Below are 25,369 nucleotides of genomic sequence, written 5' to 3'. Positions count from 1 at the left end.
GCTTACTATATAACCTGGGTGTGGGTCCTTTCCCCTTCCGGGGCCTCAGTTTCCCCATCTGTAAGTTGAGGAAGGTGGACTGGGTGACCTCTGAGTTCCCTTGCACCTGAGGCGCATTATTAGGAGAGGCGACTTTGGGCTCCAAAGGCCCAGTAGAACACTGGATCGGGAAGGTCCCACCCAGACGAGAAAGCCCAGCGTGGCCCTCAGAGGACCGCATTGTGGAACTATAGCTCTGGATCTGGAATAAACCTGAGGTCACTGAATCTAATCTCCCTTCCCTCATTTTTCAGTTGAGGAACCTGAGGATAAGAGACTTGGCCTAGGTCATACAGCCAGTATCTGATGTAGGATTTGAACCCAGATCCTCTGGGCACCAAGTCCAGGGCCCTCTCCACTCTGTCTGCTGCCTCAACCCCTCCAGAGTTTGTCACCAGAGAATGACTTTTTTTGGCTATAACAACTCAGGAAGAAAATCAGTGAAGGCGGGAAGGGGTAGTGACCTGAATCAGGGAAGATGCACTCTGAGCAATGCATGCATCTCCAGGTCTGTGAAGCGTTGCAGAGTCTACAAAATGCATGCCCTCACCATGACTCACCAGGCAAGTCTGGGCAGACCAAGAGGATCCTCTCCATTCCATAGATAAGGCTTAGGGCAGGTTAGTAAGTAAATGTCAGGATTTGAACCCAGGTCTCTGAAGTCCAAGTCCAGGACTGCATCCAGTGTGTCACTGCCTTTCCCAAAGGAGTGGGCAAGGAGGGGGAGCGTGGTGCCTTTGATGGCAGGAATCTGGCCACAGGGCAGGGCTGCCTGGTGCCCTTTGGGTGAGGGCATCACACACGGGGATGGGCGTCTCACCAGAAGGCATGGTATCAGTCAGCCAAGGTGAAGGGTTCAGATTAAGGCTTCTTGGGACCAGCAGCATGCACACCCCTCCCTCTCCCCCTCCCCAAGGTGACATGCAGGTCTCTGGACCAGAACCTACCTTTCAGGCCTCTGCTCAGGGTCAGTGGTCACCACCAACTCACAGCTGGGGGTCAAGATGCAGAGTGTGTCCTTGGGGTGGTGGGAACCTTGCTGCAGGTCACAATAAGGGGCCTCAGCCCCCAGAGGTGTCCCTGTCTCCTGGAAGGGGAGAGGAGAGGAGAAGATCCTGAGATGTGGAGAGGCAGGGACCCAAATGTGGGGGCTCCCCCGCTCTAATTTAGCTCTTGCTTTGGGGGCAAACGTGAGATGGTGTGTATGTACGTGTGTTCTGTGTGTACACATGAGAGTGCACTGTGAGCACATGTGTGTTGTGTGTGTCTGTCATGTGCGCTGTGTGCGTGCATGCATGTGCAGGAGGGGCAGGGAATCACCTCTGCTTCCAGAGAATCTGTTGAATGCCTCAGATTTCAAGGAATCTGGCTACCAGGTAACCACATGAAGGCTTGTAGGCACTTGGATGCCTGTGGATGTCCACACGGCTATGTGTACATGTAGATGCATCAGTGTATGTGATGGTATTGAGAGTAGGGGAGACGGTGAAGACGGCCTTGGCAGTGTTACATTTGAAAAGTGGCTCTCCCTCTCTGTGACATGAGCAGGCTGGCCGGGATGGGCTCCATGCTACCTGCTGGCCCTGACTCCTGCTCCTGCCAAGTCAGGGGTTTGTGCTTATCTGGTGAGATACCTGCAGGGGGCCTGGGTAACCTGTATTGTGCTTGTACATGTACGTGTACATGGGTACATGTGCTTGTGGTTGGGGGGGGGAAGCGGCAAGAGAGGGCAGAAGGTAGACTAGTAGTAAGGAGGTAATAGGGAAAAGAAGGCTCATGGGACTTCAGAATGTCAGAAGGACCTTAGAACAGGGAATGTCAGAGCTGGGAGAGAGTTTATAACAGGGGATGTCAGGGCTGGGAGGGGCCTTAGGACAGGGGATGTCAGACCTGGGAGAGAGTTCAGAACAGGGAATGTCAGAACTAGGAGGGACCTTAGAACAGGGAATGACAGAGCTGAGAGGGACTTCAAAACAAAATTTTAGTAATGTAGATTATCAGAGCTGAAAGAGACCTCAGAAATAGAATGTTAGAATATAAGATGTCAGAACCAGGAAGTCTCAAAGGACATGGGGTATCAGGACTCAGGCTGGGGAGAGGGGAATCTTAGAATGTTAGAACACAAGCTATCAGAACTAAGCAGGACCTTAGAACATAGATGTCAGAGCTGGGAGGGCCCTTAGGAAATGGAATATTGAGAGGTGCTTAGAACACAGCATATCAGGGCTCCTTGGAACCAAGAATGTCAAAACTGGGCAGAACTTTAGAACACAGAGTATCAGTACATGGAATATAAAAGTAGAGAGAAACATAAGTCAGAAACTGGAGGGCATCTTAGAACATAAATATCAGAGCGGGGAGGGACTTTAGAACACAGTCTGAGAGTGGGAAGTGTTAGAGGTGGAAGAGACTTGAGAACTTAGAATGTGAGGGTTGAGAGGGACATTAGGTCATAGAAGGTTAGAAAGTAAACCGTGAAAACTGGGAAGGACCTTAAAATGGAGAGCAAGGAATCTCAGAACCTGGGCTATAAGTGCATAGAACCTGAAAGGAGGAATCTTAGAACATAGGATATCAAAGTATGTGTTACCAGAGGCTGAAGGGGGCTGAGGACATAGAATGTTAGAACCCAGAGGGCTTAAGAGCTAGAAAGAATCTAGTTCCCTGGGGGTTCTGAACCCTCTCTGTGAAGCCCTTCACAGAACAGGATGACAAGGGAAATCAATGACGCTGAAGTACATCTTGGGGAGCACTTGAGAACAAGTCCAGAGAGTCCAGGGTAAGAATCCCCGCTCTAGTTCAACGTAGAAATGCAAACCAGGGCCTGGAGGTGACCCGTGACTAGGCAAAGGGCACCCAGGAGCCAGAGGAGAAGAATGGAAGAGGAGGAGAGGAGAGGGGAACTCTGGGACAGGGAGAACAGGTACAGGATGGGGGCACCTTCTTGAAGCCCGAGGATTCACCTCTGATGTGGGTGGAAGGGCTGGCGGGGAGGGCAAGGAGACCAGGGCTTCCTCCGCTCTCCTGTCCAGCCTTCTCCCCTCCTCAGGTCCTGGGCAGGGCTGTGCCCGAGGTGTGGCAGCTCTGGGCCCAGCCAGGGGGAACCATTGTTCATCACCTCTAGGCTAGTCCCCCCCCACACTCCAGCTCCCCGATCACCTATGTCCCAAGCCCTCGCTGTGCCACCCACCCCCTGCCCCGCCTCTTCTCTGGTTACCTGGGTGGTGAGGACGGGCTGGAGGGCTCCACGTAGGGCAGGGCAGCTGTCAGCACCCTTGTCCCCTCGGGGGGCGCAACGCTCAGGCCCCCGCACGGAGGCCCTGACTCCCAGCCCCAACAGAGGCAGCAGTAACCCTAGAGGGGTGGCCAGGAGGCTGTGAGGGGCCCTCATTACTCTTTCATAAGCCGGAGCCCGGCCAAGAACAATGCCCGCAAATGAAACGGCCGGAACTTGACACCTGCCGAGCTCACCTGAGGGCCCCAGGGAGCAGGGCGAGGGGCCCAGGGATATACACACACACTGCCGCTCCCCGTGGGGACAAAGCCCTTGGCTCAGAGGGCTTGGATCCAGCAGCCGCCCCAAGCTGCGAGGAAGGGACAGGAGGGACCAATTCCATACCAGACACTCTCCCCTCAGCTGTCTTCTGGAGGCTGATGGAGAGAAGGGAGCCCCAGGCCCTATTCATCAGGGACCAAGGCAGAGCAGGCTCTTTGAGACCCACTGTGGGCTCCATAGCCATGAGCAGAGAGATCTACTCTACTGGGGGCTTTCCCGGTGTGGGGAGGAGGGCCTAGGCCGGGGCACAGTCTGTCCTAACCAGAGCCAGGTCAGAATCAGATGAGGTCAGTGGGCGGAGGCCATCCCTCGAGATTCAGACAGGTGGTTAACCTCAGGCACAGCCCCATGGCACCTAAGGCCTCTCCTTTCTTCTCCCTCTGCCCTCCCAAGTCATGCCTAAGCTGACCTTCAGTTCTCTCTCACTGATTTGGCACCTCTGCCTTCTTGTCTCTTCATACAAACAACCCAGATGCCTTCTTCCAGGCCCATGACCTAGTTCTCCAAGAGAAGCTGGCTTCTCAGACACCTTCACATATCTCCACCCGCCCTCCTACCCAGAGAACCCAAGAACTGCCAGTGATAGGCTCTGCTACCTGGGCAGCCCACGATCCAGGTGGACTCAGTTTCCCCTCCCTACCCTGTACCCATAGCTCCCTTTTGGTCTGGTGAGTGGCAGCTTGGCCCAGAGGATGACAATAGGATTTCTTGAGTTGGCCTTAGACCCTGTAGTTTCATGGAACCTTGTTCTCCTCCACACCTCACATCCACCCAGTTGACCCTTGCTGTCTCCTAACCTCAGCTAACCATGACCTTCCTTTAAGGATGTGCTTAGGTCATCCCCACTGGCTGAAGGGAGCCCTCCTCCACACCTACTGCTCTCAGAATCCTCAGCAGATGTCATCTCTATGCAGATTTCCTGATTCCCACCTTCTACTTCTGCTGAAATTTCTGTAGAGGACTCCTCAAACTTCCCTGGGGCCCATTGGTCAGATCCTCTCGTCACCCACAAACCTGTCTACCTTCTATCATGCTTATCTATGTCTGCGTTAGCAGGGCTGCATCATTTTTATTATTATTATTATTATTTTAGTGAAGCAATTGGGGTTCAGTGACTTGCCCAGGGTCACACAGCTAGTAAGTGTTAAGTGTCTGAGGCCAGATTTGAATTCGGGTCCTCCTGACTCCAGGGCCGGTGCTATATCCACTGCGCCACCTGGCTGCCCCCAGTTACATGACTTTTAAAAGTTTGATACCTCCTGGGTTGGAACTCAGGGAATTAATTATGGGGCCAAAGTTCGGGTTAGCTGCCCCAGGCAGTGGCCAGCCGTCTTTGGCAGGCTCCATGGACATGGGCCACATTCACAGACAGCTCATGCCCACCAATGGGATGGAGACAGGGAGGTTTTAGAAGGAATTTGGGGTCACTCAGTCATGTGTTTTTTGAGCATTTGGGAGCCTAGGGATACAAAGACAAACCCCTGAACTGTCACTGCCCTCAAGGACTTTACATTTGAAGGTGACCTCCAGGGTCCTTTCTAATTGATCAAGCTTTTGTGATCACCTAATTTAGCCTTCCCAATTTCCACCCCCTTTGCAGATGAGAAAACTCAAATTGGAGAATTGACTCTCCCAAGGTCACATTGTGCATAGGTGTAGGCTGGGATCCAGATCTTCTGACTCAGTCATCTGTCCCTATTCCCTGTCCTCAATCCTGCTCACCCAGTTGACTTGATATGGCTGGCTTACCTGGTGTATGCTGGGGTCATAGTGAGCCTCCTGGACCTCAGAATAATTTTGGCAGTGATTCTTTGCAAATATGTCCGCCTTGAAGTCCTCACATGGGACATTATCTGTCACCTTCTCCATCATGGAAAAGGTCAGGCCAGGACTGTCCCCCCAGGATGGGACCCACTCACTGGTGGGCAACTAGAATGCAATAGGAAAGAAGACAAGCATGAGATATGTCTGCTTCGAAGATCCCTCCCATGTACACACACACACACACACACACACACACACACACACACACCAGATCAAGGGTATAACCTTCATCAGTGACAATCATAACATTTCCATGACTTAAGAGGTGGCTTCATGAATGACTAAGCCCAAAAAGAGAAACAAAAAAGGTTCCCTCTGTGGGGCAGGGCTGCTCATACTTAGCTAGGTTGGTCCTTAGACGAGCCATTGTTCCCAACTCCAAGCCATTATAGTCTGGGAGAATCTGCCAACACTTGCAGCTAGATGGTAGAACCTTCTGGAAGGAGCCAGGCTCCCTTCTAGGCTGTGAGGAGGAATTGGAGGATGGCTCTGGGGGAGGAGAAAACAGGCCCTAGTGGAACAGATTCAGTCCAGACAAAAATGGTGGGGGGGACTTTACATGAAGATATTTGTAGGGGTCATTTGGATCTGGAATCCCTTTGAAAGTAAAGAGAGTGGGGCAGCTAGATGGCGCAGTGGATAAGCACCGGCCCTGGATTCAGGAGTCCCCGAGTTCAAATCCGGCCTCAGACACTTACTAGCTGTGTGACCCTGGGCAAGTCACTTAACCCCAATTGCCTCACCAAAAAAAAAAAAGAAAGAAAGAAAGAAAGTAAAGAGAGTGCAGAAAAGAACTGCTCTTTACAAAATCATAGGATGTTGGAGCCTGAAGGAACCTTGAGACAGAGATGAGTGCTGGAAAGGCCTTAGAACAGGGAATGTCAGGCTGGGATGGAACTTAGATCCAAGAATGTCGGAGCTGGTAGGGGTCTTAGAACAGGGAATGGCAGGGCTTGGAGGGAGCTTAGAACAGGGAATGTCAGTCTGGGATGGAACTTAGAACCAAGAATGTCAGAGCTGGGAGGGAGCCTGAGAACAGAGAATATCAGAGCTGGGAGGGGTCTTAAAACAGGGAATATCAGAGCTGGGACAGAGCTTAGAACCAAGAATGTCAGAGCTGGGAAAGAGATTAGAACTTGGAATGTTAGAGCTAGGAGGGGCTGAGAACCAAGAATGTCAGAATTGGGAGGAATCTTAGGTATTATTTAATAGCACCCCTCCAATCCTTTCATTTTACACAAAAGGAAACTGAGGCCCAACAGCCTGAAGTCACACAGAGAGCTGGCAGCTCCCCAGCTGAGTTTCCCAAGCAGCAGCCCTCCTCCCCATCTTTCCCTCATCTCTGCAGGGTTATCCCAGGTCTCTAGCAGAGGCAGGGTCATTGGCCAACAGGGTGGAGAGGAAGGCCTGAAATTATTCAGAGACTTGCAGAGATTATCTAGGAGTTCCCCCAGGCAGCAAGCAGCCCTCTCCAGTCCCTAGCCTGAGGTCCTTCTCCACAGTCTGCCTTTGACATCCCACACTAAGGGAAAGGGAAGAAGATGACTTTTATAAAACTCAGTCTTCCTCCAGCCCCTTTTCCTCCCAGGCATAACCCGAGCCAGGCTGGAGGACGCAGCGTTGATTATGAAGGGTTCTCCTCCACTGCTAGCAGGGGAGATCCAGAGCAGCCCCAAACCCGGCCAAACCCCAGGTAACCCACACAGCAGAACACAGGCAAGAGGAGCCCGTTTGCCTACAAGGAAGCTTTGGGGCCCCGGCTGGAAGGCTCCCTCCTTGCTGGCTCAGGCATTTATGGTCAAGAATAACAACAAGAGGGGGGCAGCTAGGTGGCACAGTGGATAGAGCACTGGCCTTGGACTCAAGAGGACCTGAGTTCAAATCCAGCCTCAGACACTTAACACTTACTAGCTGAGTGACCCTGGGCAAGTCACTTAACCCCAATTGCCTCACCAAAAAAAAGAATAACAACAAGAATTTCTATTTCCATACCCCTACAAGGGTGATGAAGCTCGGACCTCACCTGAGCAGAGAAAATATTGTCCTTGTTTTAAAGCTATAGTAGAAAGAGCATTGTCTTTGGAGTCCGAAGCCTTGGGTTCTAATCCGAGCTTCTGTTACCTTGCGTGGGTGGCCTCGGGAAGTCACTTAGTTTTCCTCAGCCTCAGTTTCCCCTTCCACCAAATAATGGAATCGGGCCTCCAGCTGTTGACCTGCGATTCATTGACTTGCCCAGGATGTTTCTGCCCGAAGATGCCAGGGGCAGGATTACAGCTCAGGCCTAAATCAGCCTCTTTCCGTACCCCCAATAAGTCCCTGACGAATTTCAGAGCGAGCTCTTGGTCCTGGGGGCCAAGGACTGGTCCTTCTTCCCCAAGGATCCCCGGGGTGGCCTCCGGGCAGTGATTGGGAGGGGCCAGTCCTCCCTGGGGGACCTTGCCATCTCTCCCCCTCCCCCCTACCGGCGATCTCCTAGCTTGAAAAGCCATTTCCTCTCCCCCTCCCCGCCCTCTTCCCACAAGCAAGGGCTGCGTGCAGAAGGCTCACTCCCCGACCTCTCCTCTCCTGAGAGAATAAAAAGCCTGTCTGCCCCGTCACCTGAGAGCCGGCCCCACATCCAGTACCTCCGTCCAGATTTAAAAAAAAAATGTAAAAGGATTTGCACCCACACAACCCCGGCTGCTAAGCGACCTTTGCAAAGGACTTGGGATTTGCAATGAATTATTAAAAAGCCAGCCGGGAGAAATCCGTTCCGGACCCTGGGGGGAGTGAGCATCATCCCAGGTAGTGCACGCACGCACCGTTCCCTGTCCCGGCTTCTTCTGCCCATCATGCATGCACTGACTTTATGCCTGCATCCCTCCCCCTCTATCCTTCCATCCCTCCTTCCTTCCATCCCTGCATCCCTCCCTGCCTGCATCGGTCCGCGTACCTTGCACTTGTCTGGGAGCGCGCGCCCGGGCCAAGCCTACAGCTCGCTCGCGCGCTCTCTCTCTCTCTCTCTCTTTCTCTCTCTCTCTCCCTTTTTTCCCCCTTTTTCTTTTTCTTTCTTTCCTTTTTTTTTTAACACAATGAATGCAAACCTTCCCCGGGAGTGGAAGGAGATAGGCCACTCCCGCCGGCCGGTCTTCCATAGGCTCCGTTTAGGAGACTCATTTACATGCGGCCCTCCCTATTGGCTTTCCTGTGGGCTCGGGCGGGGCCTGGGCGCGGCCTCTGGAAGCCGCCTCCAGGGCGCCGGGCAGGCAGCTAATTTGGCCCCGATTTGGCCCCGGGGCAGTGGGAAAGGCTGGTGGCTTGGGCAGGCTGCCCGGATTGCTCGTCCAGTGGCTGCGATTTGACCCGAGGGGTCCCCCAGCGGAAGAGGTGGGTGGGGTGAAGAGCGGGCCCCATAGGGCAGCATGCTAGACCCTTTGATCTCCTCCCCGGTCCAGGTAATTGTCGGTCTCCCTCCCCTGCCCTCCCCCACAGGTTTTCCTTGACGGGGAGGGGCTGGGGGAGGTTTGATTCTTGGATGTAGCTCGGCCGAAAGTGCACCCGAGCAGGTTAGGGGGTCACGATTGAAATTCTGGCGGACACGCCCGGACAGCTCTAGACAACTCCCTTCCCGTCTCTGAGCCTCGATTTCCCCTTCTGTAAAATGGAAGACGTGGAATCAAGTTGCATCCAAAGTTCAGTGTACCACTGGTCCTGTAGAGGAAAGTGTTGTGAGATCCCAGCTCTGTCCCGGAGTCCCTTCGGCGCAATAGGAAGGAAGGAGTTGGACTGGACCATCTCCCAGGTACCTTCCAGGCCTCACAATCCCCGTTCTATGCTTTCTTCCAGCTCTTATTATTTATGTTCTAACATTCTCTGTTCTAAGGCCCAAGATCTGATATTCGATGATTGTCCCCTTTCTACTTCCTGAACTTCCTTCAAAGTCTAAGCCTTTCCAGCCCTGGATTCAACCCATTCCACAATCAATTCAGTACCTCTACGGTCTAGCCTCTCGTATTTCTGAAAAAGACTCCGTGTATGTCCCACACAGACCAGACTCGCCCCCTGAGTTCAGCTAAAGGCTCATCGTGACCTCATTGACCAGGAAGTGATAAAAAATTCTCGCTCTGACAGGCAGCATGTGTGACGGCCAGATCACTGAATTGGAGTCCCCGGAACCTGAATAAATCTCCGTTCGGTAGCATTTGACCTGTGTGACCTTAGACAAAAAGCTTTCCTTCTCTGCCCAGAGGGGGTTGGATTTGATGGCCTCCGAGAGTCTTTCTGCTCCAGATCGATGGTTTTAGGCTAGTGTGGCCACCGTCTTCTGGCTGCAGAGGGGCTTCTTGGAATGTCCCCTAATGGAGGGAGGAATTGGCAAAATCAGGAACGAAGTCCAGAGTCCTTTGCTGGATGAGGTAGGGCAGGGAGGGGAAAAGGACACTTGAGTTGTGGTCCTTTAGAGCTCAGTCTAGTGGGGACTAGTTAATTAGAGAAGGGACATTGCTATGGGAGGCAGCAAGAGGGACGAGGTTGTTACCATCTACAAGATTAGGACAGATGGGGCAGCGAGGTGGCACAATGAATAAAGCACCGGCCCTGGATTCAGGAAGACCTGAGTTCAAATCCGACCTCTGACACTTGACACTTAATAGTTGTGTGACCCTGGGCAAGTCACTTAACCCTCATTGCCCATCCCCCCAAAAAGATACATAGAAAAAAACAAAGTGTTCAGAAGGGGATCAGAAATAGCAATTTGTTACAACCTTGTTAAATATAATGTACAGTTTCAAGAGACAAACTGAATGATAACAAGTTTGCAGGTTCTTTATGATTAAATGTATAATTTAAAAAAAGTTTAAACTTTGAAAGGGAGAGAAAGGTTTGGACTGGAGAGACTTGGAAGGCATCTGCATGGAGGTGGTAGTTGAAACCCTGGGAATGAAAAAAATTGCCAAGAGAGTGGAGGGGTGGGTTGAGAGGACATAGGACTGAGGACAGAGCTTTGGGGAGCATCCAATTCATGGTGTCAGAAAAAGGAACAGACACCAGGGGAAGAGACTGAGAAATTTTCTTAGAGGCAGAAGGTAAGCAGACAAGGATGGTGTTTCTGAAGTTAAGGCAGATGAGGCTATTCAGAAGGAAAGGGGTGATCAGCAATGTCAAAGGCTGCAGACGGGGTGAGGAGTTGGAGGATCAAAAAAGGCTACGGGATTTCAGTTAGTCGATAAACAGCTTTTTTTGGGGGGGGGGCAGGGCAATGTGGGTTAAGTGACTTGCCCAGGGTCACACAGTTAGTAAGTGTCAAGTGTCTGAGGCTGAATTTGAACTCAGGTCCTCCTGAATCCAGGGCTGGTGCTTTATCCACTGTGCCAACTAGCTGCCCCACAATAAACACTTCTTAAGTGCCTACTATGTGCCAGGCACTGCGCTAAATAAGCATTGGCAAAACAAATAAGAAAAACAGCTCCTGTTCTTAAGAAGTTTACAGTCTAATGGAGGAAGATAACAAAAAAGGAAGCTAGAGAGGGGAGAAGGGAAAGTACTTGGAATGGGGGGGGGGGCAAGGAATGGAGAAGCCCAGAGGAGTGTAGACAAGCAGGGAAAAAGGTAATTGGGAAGTGGCCATTGGGAGGTCATTAAAAACCTCAACGAGAGAAGGTTCAGTTAAATGGTGAGAAGACAGATTGCAAGGAAATTAAAAGATATGGAGGAATGAGGAAGTGCCTATGACTCTTCTATTTTATTATTATTATTTTAAGAAATCAGGCTAGGAAGGGGCAGCTAGGTGGTGCAGTGGATAGAGCACTGGCCCTGGAGTCAGGAGGACCTGAGTTCAAATCTGGTCTCAGACAGTTGACACTTACTAGCTGTGTGACCCTGGGCAAGTCACACAATTGGGTTAACCCAATTGCCTCACCAAAAATAAATAAATAAATAATAGATAAATTAAAAAAAGAAAAAAGGAAAAAAAAAGAAATCAGGCTAGGGGCAGCTAGTTGGCACAGTGCATAGAGCAGTGGCCCTGTATTCAGGAGGACCTAAGTTCAAATCCAGCCTCAGACACTTGACTCTTACTAGCCGTGTGACCCTGGGCAAGTCACTTAACTCCAATTGCCTCACCAAAAAAAAAAAAAAAAAAAAAGAGAAATGTCAAGGGGCCCAGAGTACCCCAGAAGTTCTCTGGGGCACATCAAGGAGTCTTCTCCTTGAGAAACTAAACCAGAGGACAGATATGCCTAGACCTAAGCGAGATAAGTGGAACCAGTTCCCCACCCTTCATTCTAGGCCCCTTCAACCCTGGGGCGATAAGATTAGGTGTGGCTGCTTCCTTTGTGTCTTGAAGAGAGAGATGGCTTGAGAGATCCATAGCCACCCCTCACCCAATTCCCCCAGTGGGGGATGGTCCTCCCTCACTAAAGGAACTTTCCACTGTCAGATGGTCACCCCCCCCCCATCAGTCCTCTATAAAAGTACCTGCTCGAGGAGATTGGTATCTCAAAGCCAAATGCTTTGTGCCATACCTCTCTCCCCATGAGAAGTCCAAGGATTTCTTTCATGGTTTCCCTTCCCCTCCCTTCCCTTGCCCCGAAATAAACTACCATCTTATTCTAACTGTTTTTGTGTGCAAGAGGGTGTAATTTTTTAAAGAAGAATTCCTAAGGACCCCAAACCCCCTACCCCATTATCTCCCATAACAAAAGAAAGAAAGAAATCAGGGACAGAGGGAGACAGAGCAGAAGGGAGACGAGCATGTAGAAAAGGCCATGTTTGTAGGTAGATGGCTACGAGTCAGTGAAAAGGGAGAGTTTGAAAGTAAAAGAGAAATGTCACTTTAGAACATCAACAGAAAGGTGCTGACTGGATTCAGAATGGGCCATATACCTCACTTCCCTATGTTTCCTGCTTTGTTTGGCTAAACTCTATTCCTTGGTTACAGGCGACAACTCTGGGTTTGGTTTTTTATTGGGGGGGGGAGGGGAAGTGACTGAGAAGTAACAATGATTTTTTAAAATGAAGATAAGACTAAAAAATAAGACTAAAGAGAATGCTTGGGGGGTGGGGTGGGGTGGGGAATGACAGAGCAAAGACCTGAAGGATGAGGGAGGACTCGGGTTCCTGGGCATAGCAAAGGACTCTTTCTGAGGCTGGAGGGGAGAAGGAGAGAACAGATTGTGAAATAAATTTGGAGAGAAGGAATTGGGGAAGCTTCTCATAGAAGATCTCAGAATTTTCATGGCTATAGGAAGCAAATGGGCTGAAGCCCCCACAGGTAAGAGTTGGCTTAACTTTCTGTGTGGACATTTGCACCCAGGCTAACACTATAAGGCTGGACTTGCTTTATTGTTTTGTTAATTGTCTAGACTTAAGAAAGAGCTGACGAAAATGGCAATGATGTGGATTGAGCTTAAAATGCTTCTTGGGCATGTCTTTTTTTTTTTAAAGAACCCATTGTTAAACATTTACTAGCACACCCCAAAAGCCAGATCCTGTATTCAGTTGATCTTGCTTCAACTGTATTATTATTATTTTTTTCTTTCTTATTTTTTTTTTTTGGCAGGGCAATGAGGGTTAAGTGACTTGCCCAGGGTCACACAGCTAGTAAATGTGAAGTGTCTGAGGTCGCATTTGAACTCAGGTCCTCCTGAATCCAGGGCCGGTGCTCTATCCACTTTGCCACCTAGCTGCTCCCTATTATTATTATTATTATTATTTTGCCACTTGGGAGGGTTCTATTAGGGGAGGGTGAGTTATTGGGAAGTGACAGGTTTTTTAAATATCAAAATTTAGGAAACTAGTGCTTTGTTGGTGGAGTTGTGAATTGATCCAACCATTCAGGAGAACAGTTTGTTACTATGTCCAAAAGGCTATAAAACTTTGACCCAGCAATACCACTACTAGGTCTATATCTTAAAGAGATAAAAAAAAAAAAGAAAAGAAAAAGATGCATATGTACACAAATATTTATAGCAGCTCTTTTTGTGATAGCAAAGAACTGGAAATCGAGGAGATGCCCATCAATTGGGGAATGACTGAACAAGTTGTGGTATATGATTGTGCTATAAGAAAAAGATAAGCAGGATGGTTTCAGAAAAAAACTGGGAAAATTAATATGAACTGATGCATAGTGAGGTGAGCAGAACCAGGAGAATACTGTACAATGATCAACTGTGAATTGACTTACTATTCTCAGCAATACAATGATCTACCTCCAGAGAAAGAACTCATGGAATCTGAATGCAAATCAAAGCATATTTCTCTTTTCTTTTGTTTTTTTGGCGGGGCAATGAGGGTTAAGTGACTTGCCCAAGGTCACACAGCTACTAGGTGTCAAGTGTCTAAGTCGGATTTGAACTCAGGTTCTTCTGAATCCAGAGCCAGTGCTTTATCCACTGCGCCACCTAGCTGTCCCTCAAATCATACTTAAAAAAAAACACAACTTTTTTCTTCTTTTTTTGCTCTGTTTTCTTTTGCAACATGGCTAATATGAAAATATGTTTTGCATGACTACACTTGTATAATCTATATCAAAGTGCTTGCCTTCTCAAGGAGAGAAAACTCAAAAATTATTATTTTTAATTTAGAATTTTATTTTCCCCAATTACATGTAAAATAATGTTAAACATCCATTTAAAAAACTTTACAGAATGCAACATTATTAAAAATTAGTTAAAATTAGTTTTATATGTAATTGAGAAGAAATTAAAATATAAACATTCTTAGAATATTTTAAAAAACAAAAATAAAGAACAGCGAAACATCCCCTTTTAAAGAATAAGGAGGAAATTGAAGAGTAGGAGGCAATTGTCAGGTCTGCCTTTTGACATCTTCTCTAGGGCAGCTAGGTGCTGCAGTGGATAGAGCACCAGCCCTGGATTCAGGAAGACCTGAGTTCAAATCTGGCCTCAGGCACTTGGGCAAGTCACTTAACCCCCATTGCCTCACCCAAAAAAAAAAAAAAAAGGAGAAGACATCTTCTCTAGGCTTCTAATTGGTTTCCTGCCTCCCGTCTCTTGCCACTGTGGTCCATGCTCCCCACAGATGCCAAGGTGACTTGTCTGAAGAGTAGGTCAGAGCATGCTCAGGGCTGCCTATTATCTCCACGATTAAACATCAAGTCCTCTGATTGGCATTTAAAACACTTCCCACCCTGGCCCCTTCGTACCCTTCTATCGTTATACCTGACTTCCCTTCTGTCCTCTTAGCTACCCAGGCTTCCTTGCTCTTCCTTCCCATGACACTCCATCTCTTGCCTGCGTTGTCCTTCCTCCTCACCTTTGACTTTTAGCTTGTTTGGCTTCCTTCAAGACTTAGCTCAAAGTCCACTTTCCCCTCTGGGAAGTATACCAGAGACATCTTGTCTATGCCGTTTTCTATACATTGTCTCCCCCATTAGAGTGTAAACTCTTTGAGGGCAGGAGCCTGTTACTTGCCTGACACATAGTAACCGCTAAATTAATGCTTGGCAATAGGTTTTAAATGTTTTTTTAATCTAAACAAATGTTGAGGGGGCAGCTAGGTGGCCCAGTGGATAAAGCAGCGGCCCTGGATTCAGGAGGACCTGAGTTAAAATCCAGCCTCAGACACTTGACACTTACTAGCTGTGTGACCCCGGGCAAGTCACTTAACCTTCATTGCCCTGCCCCCCCCAAAATGTTGAACAGCCCCCCCCCTTAAAATAAAATGAGTTTTTTTTTAGTTTTTTTTTACGGGGCCATGGGGGTTAAGTGACTTGCCCAGGGTCACACAGCTAGTAAGTGTCAAGTGTCTGAGGCCAGATTTGAACTCAGGTACTCCTGAATCCAGGGCCGGTGCTTTATCCACTGCGCCACCTAGCCGCCCCCAAAATGAATATTTTTTAAAAAATAAGACCTGTGAGTTCAATGGTACAGAAATGTCCAGGTAAAGAAACTTCATCAGTCGATGCAGACCTCCTGGTGTTAGAGACTCATCAGGGGCTCAGACAGGTAACTTGCCCTGGGTCACACAGCCCTGAATGAGGCCAACTCTCCATCTGCCTCTCTAGGGTAGGAAATATACATGGGATAGGGGAACCCTTTCCTTTTTAAAATTTTTATTTTTGAGGCAATTGGGGTTAGGTGACTTGCCCAGGGTCACACAGCTAGTTAAGTGGTAAGTGTCAAAGGCTGGATTTGAACTCAGGTACTCCTGACTCCAGGGCCAGTGCTCTATCCACTGCGCCACCTAGCTGCCCAGGAACCCTTTCTTATACTGAAACGGGCATCAAAACAACCTTTCATACTTAAGTGGACTGATACTGAGTGACATGAGCAGAACCAGGAGAACACTGTACACAGTAACAGCAACTTTGTCTGATAATCAACTGTGATAGACTTGGCTCTTCTCTGCAATACAATAATCCAAGACAATTCCAAAAGACTCATGGATGGAAAATGCTTTCCACATCCAGAAAAAAGAACCGTGGGATATGAATGCAAATTGAACCATACTGTTTTTACTTTTTCTTTCTTGAGGTTTTTCCCTTTTGTTCTGATTCTTCTTTCACAACATGTGTAATGTGGAAATAAGTTCAATGTGATTATACATATATAACCTTTATCAGATTGCTTGCCATCTAGGGGAGAGGGCAGGGAAGAAAGGGAGGGAAGGAGGAAAATTTGCAACTCAAAATCTTATAAAAAGAATGTTGAAAACCATCTTTACATGTAACTGGAAAAAAAGAATTATGCAAAGTGAAAAAGTTAAAAAAAAAAGGCAGCCTTTCAAAGGAAACTTCAAGGAACAGCTAGGTGGTGAAGTGGATAGAGCACGGGTCCTGGTGTCAAGAGGACCTGATTTCAAATCTCACCTGAGTAGAAGCACCAACATGCCTGGAGTTAACCTTATCCTAACCCTAAATTTAAAAAATGTCCAAATGAGAAGATATAAAAATATATATGTGTGTATGTATGTATGTATAGAGAGTTTAGATATAATCTACACTGTATATGAACTTACTATAATGATGTATTCAATATTATTGATAGCTAGATTAATAATGTAATCTATAATGTGCCCTGTCTTTCTAGTCAGAATAAACCTCTCAGGGGCAGGGTCTCTCCCTTAGCTCCTCTGTGTTCCCCCCAGTACCCAAGCCTCCACATGGGAGAGACTCAGTGAACACAGGATGATCTGCTGGAAATGTTAGCTCATGACTTATCTAAGATGTAAAATAGTGATACAGGGGAGAGAGTTTCTGGAATTGAAGTCAGACATCTCTGGTCTCAACCTCAACTGTACAGCGTAAAATTGGGGTGATCTTGGACAGTCACATCAAGCTGTCTGAACCTCCATTTCCTCATTGGTCAAATAAGAGGGAATTAGACTCAGTGACCTCTGGAGCTAGGATTCCTCGATCTTAACCTTTGTGCTTCATCCAGCATTGAGTTCAGGGTCTGCCCTCACGGGAGGGCCATGACCAGACCTGCCTCTGAAAACCATACAAGGTGTGGTTTGGATCCAGGAGAGAGGGCTTGGTGATATCTTACCCTAATCTAGTCATCAGTGGCTGGCCCAGCTTCCTAAGCTAAGCAAGACACACGGAGTTCTCTTCTGGGGCTGGTTTCACCCCTTCCAAGCCTCAGGAGACTTTGCTTGACTCCCCTCTCTGACCTCACCTCACCCTGTTCTCTTTACTCTATTGCACCTGTCCTGGGTGTCGGCACCTTCAAGGGGTAACCCATTCTCCACATTACAATCCCAGTCACTGGGCCTCAGTGACCCACTCATACACCACTAAGGGCTCAGCTTCATGCAGGTCAAGACCTTTTATTTCTTTTTTTTTTCTAAGTGAGGCAATTGGGGTTAAGTGACTTGCCCAGGGTCACACAGCTGGTAAATGTTAAGTGCCTGAGGCTGGATTTGAACTCAGGTCCTCCTGACTCCAGGGCCGGTGCTCTATCCACTGCGCTGCCTAGCTGCCCTAAGACCTTTTCTTTTAATGTGGCCAAAGTAGGGATTTGTTTTTCTCTACTGTTGGTGGTTGTAAGAGGGTTTGTTTTCCTTCAGTTTTCTTGCTTTTTCAGTGCTGGTGAAGGTTGGGGGAAAAAGGAGGCAGATTTTGATTTAATTTAAAAAAATACCTATATGATCACCTTGGGTAAGCCCCTCTCCCTCTCAGTTTTCCCTTCTGTAAAATGGGATAGGATAAAGGATCTCCAAGATCCCTTCTAGCTCTAAACCCTGTGATACCACAAGGGTGCATGTGCCTAGACTCGAAGGGAGTTGATGTTTCTCCAGTGTTAAGGGCCCCCAAAATGTGAAAGGGAGGGGGAAGCACGGAAGATAGAAGTCCAAGATTCAGCAAAGGAGGGAGCAGACAATCAGGGCTACATCCTAGAGATCCGGGAATAATGATCATAGTGAGAAAAAGAATAAGCCCTTAGAGCTACCTAGAAACTTCTCCCCAAGGAAGCACAGGTACCCCTAGGTGCCTCCTTAAGCCTCCTCAGGCCTCACACCTTCCTTGTGAGATAGGTAGGGGAGAGGTATTATTACCCTTATTTTACAGATGGGGAAATTGAGGCCCCAGAAGTTGCTGAGTAGAAGGTATTTCCTGCTTCTCCAGGTCTATGCTCTCCCTACCCTTGCCCTAAAGAGGAAACTCCCAGGCATCAAAGGGGCCATCTGAGTCTGGGGCGGACTCAGTGCTACAAAGCAGTTACAATTACAAAAAATAAAAGGCAGTTATTTATACATAATATCTAATAAATCTATAATATAGAATAAAATACAATTACAAAAAAAACCATTAGAAATGGAATTTGAAGACAGATCTCAGTTTGGCTCCTGGATCAACCACTCCCTGTGGGAGCTAGGACAAGCCTCATTTCCTCCCTTGCCTGTAAGGGTCTTCTGTGACTCCACTTCCTGCAAATTCAGCCAGACTGACCTTCTGTTGTTCTCCATATGGGACAACTCATGTCCACGATTCTATCCCATCTCCACACCTTTGCCCAGTCTGTGCCCCCTATGCCTGGGATGCACTCCATCCCCCCCTCCCATCTCTTAAAATCTCTATTTTCCTTCAAAACTCAGTTCAAGGACCTTCTCCTACATGCAACCTTCCTTGGTCCCTTCAGCTGCCTTCCTCACAGATTACCTTATATTTATTGGGCACATATCTATACATGTGCGTGTTTTTTTCACTGATAGAATGTGAGGTCCTTTTTCTTGTTGTTGTTCAGTGGCTTCAGTCGTGTCTGACTATCCATGATTCCATTTTGGGGTTTTCTTGGCAAAGGTACTGGAGTGGTTTGCCATTTCCTTCTCCAGCCCATTTTACAGATGAGGAAACTGAGGCAAACAGGGTAAAGTGACTTGCCCAGGGTCACACAGCTAGTAAGTGTCTGAGGCTGGAAGCTGAATCTTCCTGACTTCATGTCCAGCGGTCTATCCTCACTGCCCAAGGCCCTTAGGGAACCTTAAATCTCATCATTGGTTCTACCTCCACACCATCTCTCCAACACAATTCCTTCTTTCTATACCCATGGCCATCTCCCCCTGGTTCAGGCCTTCCCTCATCATCTCTCACTCAGATGATTGTAACCACCATCCTCCGGCTCACTAATCTCCCTGCCCCAATCCCTCTTCATTCCCATGCATCCTACACACAGCTGCTAAAGTTATTTTCCTTAATCAAAGATCTGACCTGTAACCCCTTCTCAATCAATTACAGCAATTCCTCTGGGATCAAATAGAAACTCTTCCTTTCAAAGCCCCTCACAACCCAGTCCCAGTCTATTTCCTCAGACTTTTTGGACATTACTTCCTACCATGAATTCTTTGGTTCAGCCTAACTGGCTTTCTTTCTGTTCCTCTACATTCATCCCCTACTTTCACATCTTTGCACTGGCTGTGACCCATGCCTGGACTGCATTCTCTCTTTAACTCCACCTTATGAAATAGCACATCACCTCCATGAGGTTGTCCCTGATTCCTCCAACTGCTAGTGCCTTCCCTTCTGAACAACCTGTATATACTTATGTATAATATATATATTCAAATCAATTTAATAACCACTTCTTAAGTTGTTTTTTGGTTTTGGGTTTTTTTTGCAGGGCAATGGGGGTTAAGTGACTTGCCCAGGGTCACACAGCTAGTAAGTGTCAAGTGTCTGAGGCCGGATTTGAACGCAGGTCCTCCTGAATCCAGGGCTGATGCTTTATCCACTGTGCTACCTAGCTGCCCCTTAAGTTTTTACTATGAACCAGGCACTGTGTTAAACACTGGGACAAAGGGACAGTCCCTGTCCTCAAGGAGGGGTAGCTAGCTGGCTCAGTGGTTAGAGTGCCAGGCCTGGAGAGAGGAGGACCCGAGTTCAAACTTAGCCTCAGACACTTATTAGCTGTGTGACCCTGGGCAAACCACTTAACCTTCTTTGCCTCAGTTTCCTCATCTGTAAAATGAACTAGAGGGGCAGCTAGGTGGCACAGTAGATAGAACACCAGCCCTGGAGTCAGGAGGACCTGAGCTTAAATCCGGCCTCAGACACCTAACACCTACTAGCTGTGTGACCCTGGGCAAGTCACTTAACTCCAATTGCCTCACCAAAAAAAAAAAAAAAAAAGAACTGGAGAAGGAAATGGTAAACCCCTCCAGCACCTTTGCCAAGAAAACCCTAAATGGGGTCAAGAAGAGTGGGATAAGACTGAATAACAACTGCCCTCAAGGTGCTTACAATCTAATGAAAATAATAATAACCTAATGTAATAATAATAATAACTTGGATTCTTTGGGAAGAAGGAATTGTTTTGGTCATTGTAATTCGGGTTAAGTGTGCTCTCCTCTCCATAAGCATTTGGGGCAGGCTTGTTTCTGTATAACAAAGACTGGAGGGGTCGTGGGTCCCTTAAGTGATGAGAAAACTGAGTGTCCATGAGAGGAGGTGACTCTCCTGAGGTCACACCACCAACACCTGGCAGACCTCCAAGTTGGAATCAGACCTCAAGGACATATGTCTGCCCCTACCCTGTGCGCACACCAAAGCCTCTGGAGAGGGGGGAGATGTAGGTCCTAAAATCCAAAGCCAGGAGGTAGCTGCCTTTGGGAGGGGTTATCAGGAAAGCTCTTTGCAAACCATGAAGCATGATGGTTATTATTGTACATGGGATCAGAGGAGGTTACAGAGCTGGAGCCTTCACTTTACAGATCAGGAAACTGAGGCACTGAGAGTTTAAATGATTTAGGATCATAGTAGGATTCTGAATCCAGAGCTGAGAGGGACTTTAGTGGCCATTAAGTCCACTCCCTCCTATTTTACAGATAAGGAAACTGAGGCCCAAAGTGAAATAACTTTCACAAGGTCATCGTTGGCCATTGATGTCAGAGTCCTGAAATGGAGGAGAGTTCAAATCAGGATGATAACAGGATCTGGAAGCTGGAAGGGCTCTTGGGGTCTTTCCTTCCAACACTAGGTAACCCAAAGTGAAATCCCTGCCATCAGTCATTCAACAAGCCTTCATCAAGTCCTTATTAGCGGCCAGGCACTGGGAGACAAAAGGAGACAAGTTCCTGCCGTGGCCTCACCCCAGTTGGGCCCCCTCTATGTGGATGTCCCCCAGGGCTTGGCTCTGGACCCTCTTCTCTCTCTTGGTAACCTCATCATGCCCTATAGGTTCAACTGTAGTCTCAATTTTTGGCACAGGACAGTCAAGGCCCGGGGTCAAATCCTGGATTCAGAGGACCTGTCTTCACATCTTGAGGCAAGCTAGGTGGTTCAGTGGTTAGAGTATAAGGCCGGGAGGCAGAAACATCTGAATTCAAACTGGGGGCAAGACACTTACTTACTAGCTGCGTGGCCCTGGGCAGGTCACTCAGCCTGTTTCCTTGTCTATAACATGAGGATAATAACAGCATCTACCCTACAGGGTTGTTATGAACCACATAACATAAAACATGCCAAGTCTTTTGTGAGTTCCAGCTGTTGCTTTTATGTTTAAACGTGAGAGGTCCAGGGCCTCCATAACGAGGTCTCTCCTTAGCTTCCCATTAGCACTCCCGTTCACCAGGAGGCCCCCCACTTGCTCTAGGCTTCCCCTCCATTTGACCTCACCCCATCTAGCCTAATTGTAACATTGAGTCCTAGTAATTACCCTGGCTCCGGCTTTCCTTTGATGTAAGAGTTCTCACCAGACCTTCCGTCCTCATCAGGAGACAAAGTCTCAACATCAGTTCAAGGAGGGGGAGGTTTTAGGGGAGAGACCAGGCTATAAGTAGACAACAGCACCACCCCCTTCCTTTCCAGCCTAAATAGAACTGTCCTCCATAATAAGATTATAGATTCCGACCTGAAAGGGATCCTTAGAAGTCATCAAATCCACATACCCATTTTATAGATGAGGAAACAGCCCAGAGAGTCTAATGCACAGTCACCTGTATTGAGGTGGGATTCAGATCCAGGTCTTTTGGATCCCCCCCCTCCCCCCCCCCATATCATGCTTTCTCCGTTGGAGGCCAATGTTTGTGGGTATCCTTCTGCGCAAGGATGGGGGCACGCATACACCAGGCTGATTGCAGCCCCACAGCTTCCTAGGTCCTGCTGGTGCTGAGGGTGGCTATGGTCAGGCCTTCCCCATAGCCCATGGCCATCCATCTCTATCCACCCAAAGGATGCCCTCTGCCCCTAGGGCCCTGGAAGCACTGGCCATTGACCCTGGATGCCAGGCTGGTTGTAACTCAGTAGCCATGGAGTCTCTCTGGTTTGCTGGCCAACCTTGGGCCCCAAAGCGGGAAGAGGCAAAATTGGGTCTGGCTAGATCACGGAGAATCTGTACCGGCCAAGGGGTCAAGGCTGGTGTTTCGGCAGGCAAAGGACCTCTGGGGGCAAGATGCTACTTCTCAGGAGGGCTGGAAGCTTTGGGAGGACAGCCAACCTACAGAGGATCCTAGTGTCTCTCACCCTGCCAGGGCGGGGCGGGGGGGCAATGCCGGTGCCCAAGGGGCTGAGGGACTCAGACAAGTTACTTGCTGGGAGAAAAATATGGATGGAAAGATGGGCTCAAAGAAGGGCTGAAGTCCATGGCTATGGAGGACAGTGCCAGTGAGCCCAGCATTGAGAGCTCACAGAGAGGACTAGAGCAAGGTCACACAGCAGGTGACAGGCAGTCCTACTGAGTCAGGTCCAGGTGGCTCTTTTGGCCCTGTCCACCACCCTCAGGGGAGTAGCTCAGAGATCCCAGCTGGAAAGGTTGATTGTCTCAGCCTCAGAAATGAGAGAGCAGGCCCCCCAAAGACCCTTCAGAGAGACCCAACCCATCCCCCATCTGGGTCTTCCTGTGTCCTGGCCACCTTTGAAAAATATGGACCCCATTGGTTGGGGAATGGCTCAACCAACTGCTCCAGGAAAGGAATGGAATGTCACCGAGTCAAAAGAAGTGAATCTGTGAAAAATGCATAAACAAACACTTGGGAGTCAGACCCCAATAAAAAGATGCAGGGAGAAGAGAGAGCCTGGGCAGCTAGATACCCAATGACAAACAATGTAAATGTGAAACCCTCCCACAAAAGATACCCTGGGCAGGTCACTTCACAAGTCTATGCCTCAGTCTCTTCATCTCTAAAATGGGGCAAATTTTACTTTTGTTGCATATATTATTTTTTAAAAAATTGTTGGTGAGGCAATTGGGGTTAAGTGACTTGCCCAGGGTCACACAGCTAGTAAGTGTCAAGTGCCTGAGGCCGCATTTGAACTCAGGTCCTCCTGACTTCAGGGCCTGTACTCTATCCACTGCACTGCCTAGCTGCCCCGTGTCACATACATTATTACCCAACATGTCAGAGGGTGGGTTAGAACTTGTTATTCTGATTTCAGGGTAAGTACTTTTATCTACTGTGTCTAATACCAAGTTTAGCCCCCCCAAAATGACAAATGAAAATGACAATGTCCGATTCAACCAACATGAAGCAGCTGGGTAGCACAGTGGAATCAGGAAGACCTGACTTTAAATCCACTGTTACTGTGTACAAAGTACTCCTAGTTCTGCTCACTTCACTCAGCATCAGTCCACTTAAGTCTTTCCAGGTTTTTCTGAAATCTGCCTGCTCATCGTTTCTTACAGCACAATAGTATGCCATTACATTCTTATACCACAACTTTTCGGCCATTCCCCAATTGATGGGCATTCCCTTGATTTCCAATTCTTTGCCACCACAAAAAGAGCAGCTATAAATATTTTTGTACATGTGGGTCCTTTTCCCTTTATCTCTTTGGGACACAGACCTAGCAGCTGCATTACTGGGTCAAAGGGTATGCACAGCCCCATAGCCCATCGAGCATGGTTCCAAATTGCTCTATGATTTTTCTTATTGTTGTAGTTCCCTCCATCCCTTTATTTTTATTTTCTGTTACAAGGGATGGCTCCCGGCATAGGAAAAAGGGGAGGCATGGATTCAGAAAGGACGGAGATGTAGAAGCAAAATACCAATACGTTTTTGTTTGTTTGTGGGGCAATGAGGGTTAAGTGACTTGCTCAGGGTCACAGTGTCAAGTGTCTGAGGCCGTATTTGAACTCAGGTCCTCCAGAATCCAGGGCCAGTGCTTTATCCACTCGCCCCCCCCCCCCCCATACGTCTTTAACCTAGAGCTCACAACTGCTGCCATGGTGGGCAGGGCAGCAGGAGCATCGGGTGACTAGTTAAGGGTCCCCGAAGTTGCAGATTAATCCCATCCACACTGGCCTCCGTGTCCTAGCTTCGGGGTAGCCCCCGTCTGGGCTTCAGGGACTGTGCACGTCGGGAGCCCGAGGTCCTGCCATCACCTCGGGGACAGCCAGACACCCTCCCTCCACTGGCCCCTCCAACTGGTACCTACCTTAGCCTCCGCCTTCTAGCCCCGACGGGAAAGCCTGAGGAAAAGCTGATTAGAGAGGTCACCTAGCCTCCCACACCCACGTGGACTCTCCTCCCTCCATGAACTCGACATTCCAGCCCCAACAAGCTGTTGGCAGGTCCCCAAGTTTACCTGCCCTGAGGGGGACTCAGCATTCATACGGGCTACCCCGCCCCGGGAACTCACGGAGCGCCCCGCCTCCACTCCGCCTTGTTTAAAGCTCAGATCACCCCCAGAAACCTAGGACTTGGGTTCAAATTCCGCTTCTGATGCTTCCGAGCTGCGACTGCAAGTCACTTCACCTCATCCTTATCAGAAAAATGAAGGGGTTGGACTAGACTGCGGGAAGCGAATAGTAATGTTTGAGGCCCGGCCCAGCCCTGCAGAGAGAAGGCAATTACGTAGTCCCTCCTGTGTATTGGGTTCCGGCATCTACATCCCATGAGATCAGACTGCTTAGGCCAGCCGGCTTCTGGTGACCGCTCTCCTTCACCCTCCCAGGATACCTTGGGACGCCTCGTGGGTCCTCGTCACGCTACACTTGGATGTGTGTCTATGTGAAGTGTGCGTGTATGTATAGAGGCATGTGCTCATGCTTATAAACACATTGTGTGTTGCATAAGTGTATATGTAAGCACGCATGTTGTGTATGTATCTATGTAAGCACGTGCGCCTTTGTGTAAAATATCTTCCGTCTTCTTGCATGCATCTTTATTGTGCAGTTGCATGTGGAAATGCATGTAGGCGTTCTATGCACGTGGATATACACATGCATGCATGTACATGTGTGTGCTGTATCCTAATACGACGTCATTTTGGCCAGTTCCGTCCCCAGAGCCCTGAAGGAGGATGCAGGGGAGAGCCAGCTTCCCATCAGGAAGGACCGGGGTCCTCCTGACTCAGACACGTGTCTGCTCCACGACTATGGGGAAGTGCCTCAAGCTCTCAGGACTGCCAGCTATGCATGGGCTTTGGTGAAGGAGGTTTCCTTTACCTGACAGAACCCCACCTCTCCCAGGCCCCTGAAGCAGAACCCCAAACGAGGCTCTTTCCTCCCCGGGAGGTGGCCACACACCTCCAAACATGCTCCCAACTCCTGTGGAAGCTGTCTTGGGAGCCCCTGG

General features: G+C 48.6%; 1 protein-coding gene across 1 annotated transcript in view; it reads right to left on the bottom strand.

Moving 5' to 3' along the window:
* LOC122730033 (TRIO and F-actin binding protein) overlaps window positions 1-24,767 on the bottom strand; it is an 87,721-nt gene extending 62,954 nt beyond the window's left edge. Inside the window, exons 1-3 of the mRNA XM_043969228.1 lie at window positions 24,378-24,767; window positions 5,345-5,524; window positions 987-1,126 (exon numbers count right to left, since the gene is read on the bottom strand). Of these exons, the coding sequence (XP_043825163.1) occupies window positions 987-1,126; window positions 5,345-5,524; window positions 24,378-24,404 (347 nt within the window). The 5' untranslated portion in view covers window positions 24,405-24,767. The remainder of the gene's footprint in view (window positions 1-986; window positions 1,127-5,344; window positions 5,525-24,377) is intronic.
* Between the last annotated feature and the right edge of the window lie 602 nt (window positions 24,768-25,369).

The sequence above is a fragment of the Dromiciops gliroides genome, chromosome 5 (genome assembly GCF_019393635.1).
Source record: "Dromiciops gliroides isolate mDroGli1 chromosome 5, mDroGli1.pri, whole genome shotgun sequence".
Classification (NCBI taxonomy): domain Eukaryota; kingdom Metazoa; phylum Chordata; class Mammalia; order Microbiotheria; family Microbiotheriidae; genus Dromiciops; species Dromiciops gliroides.
The sequence above is the reverse complement of the archived record's forward strand: the minus strand, read 5'-3'. Positions and strand labels throughout refer to the sequence as shown.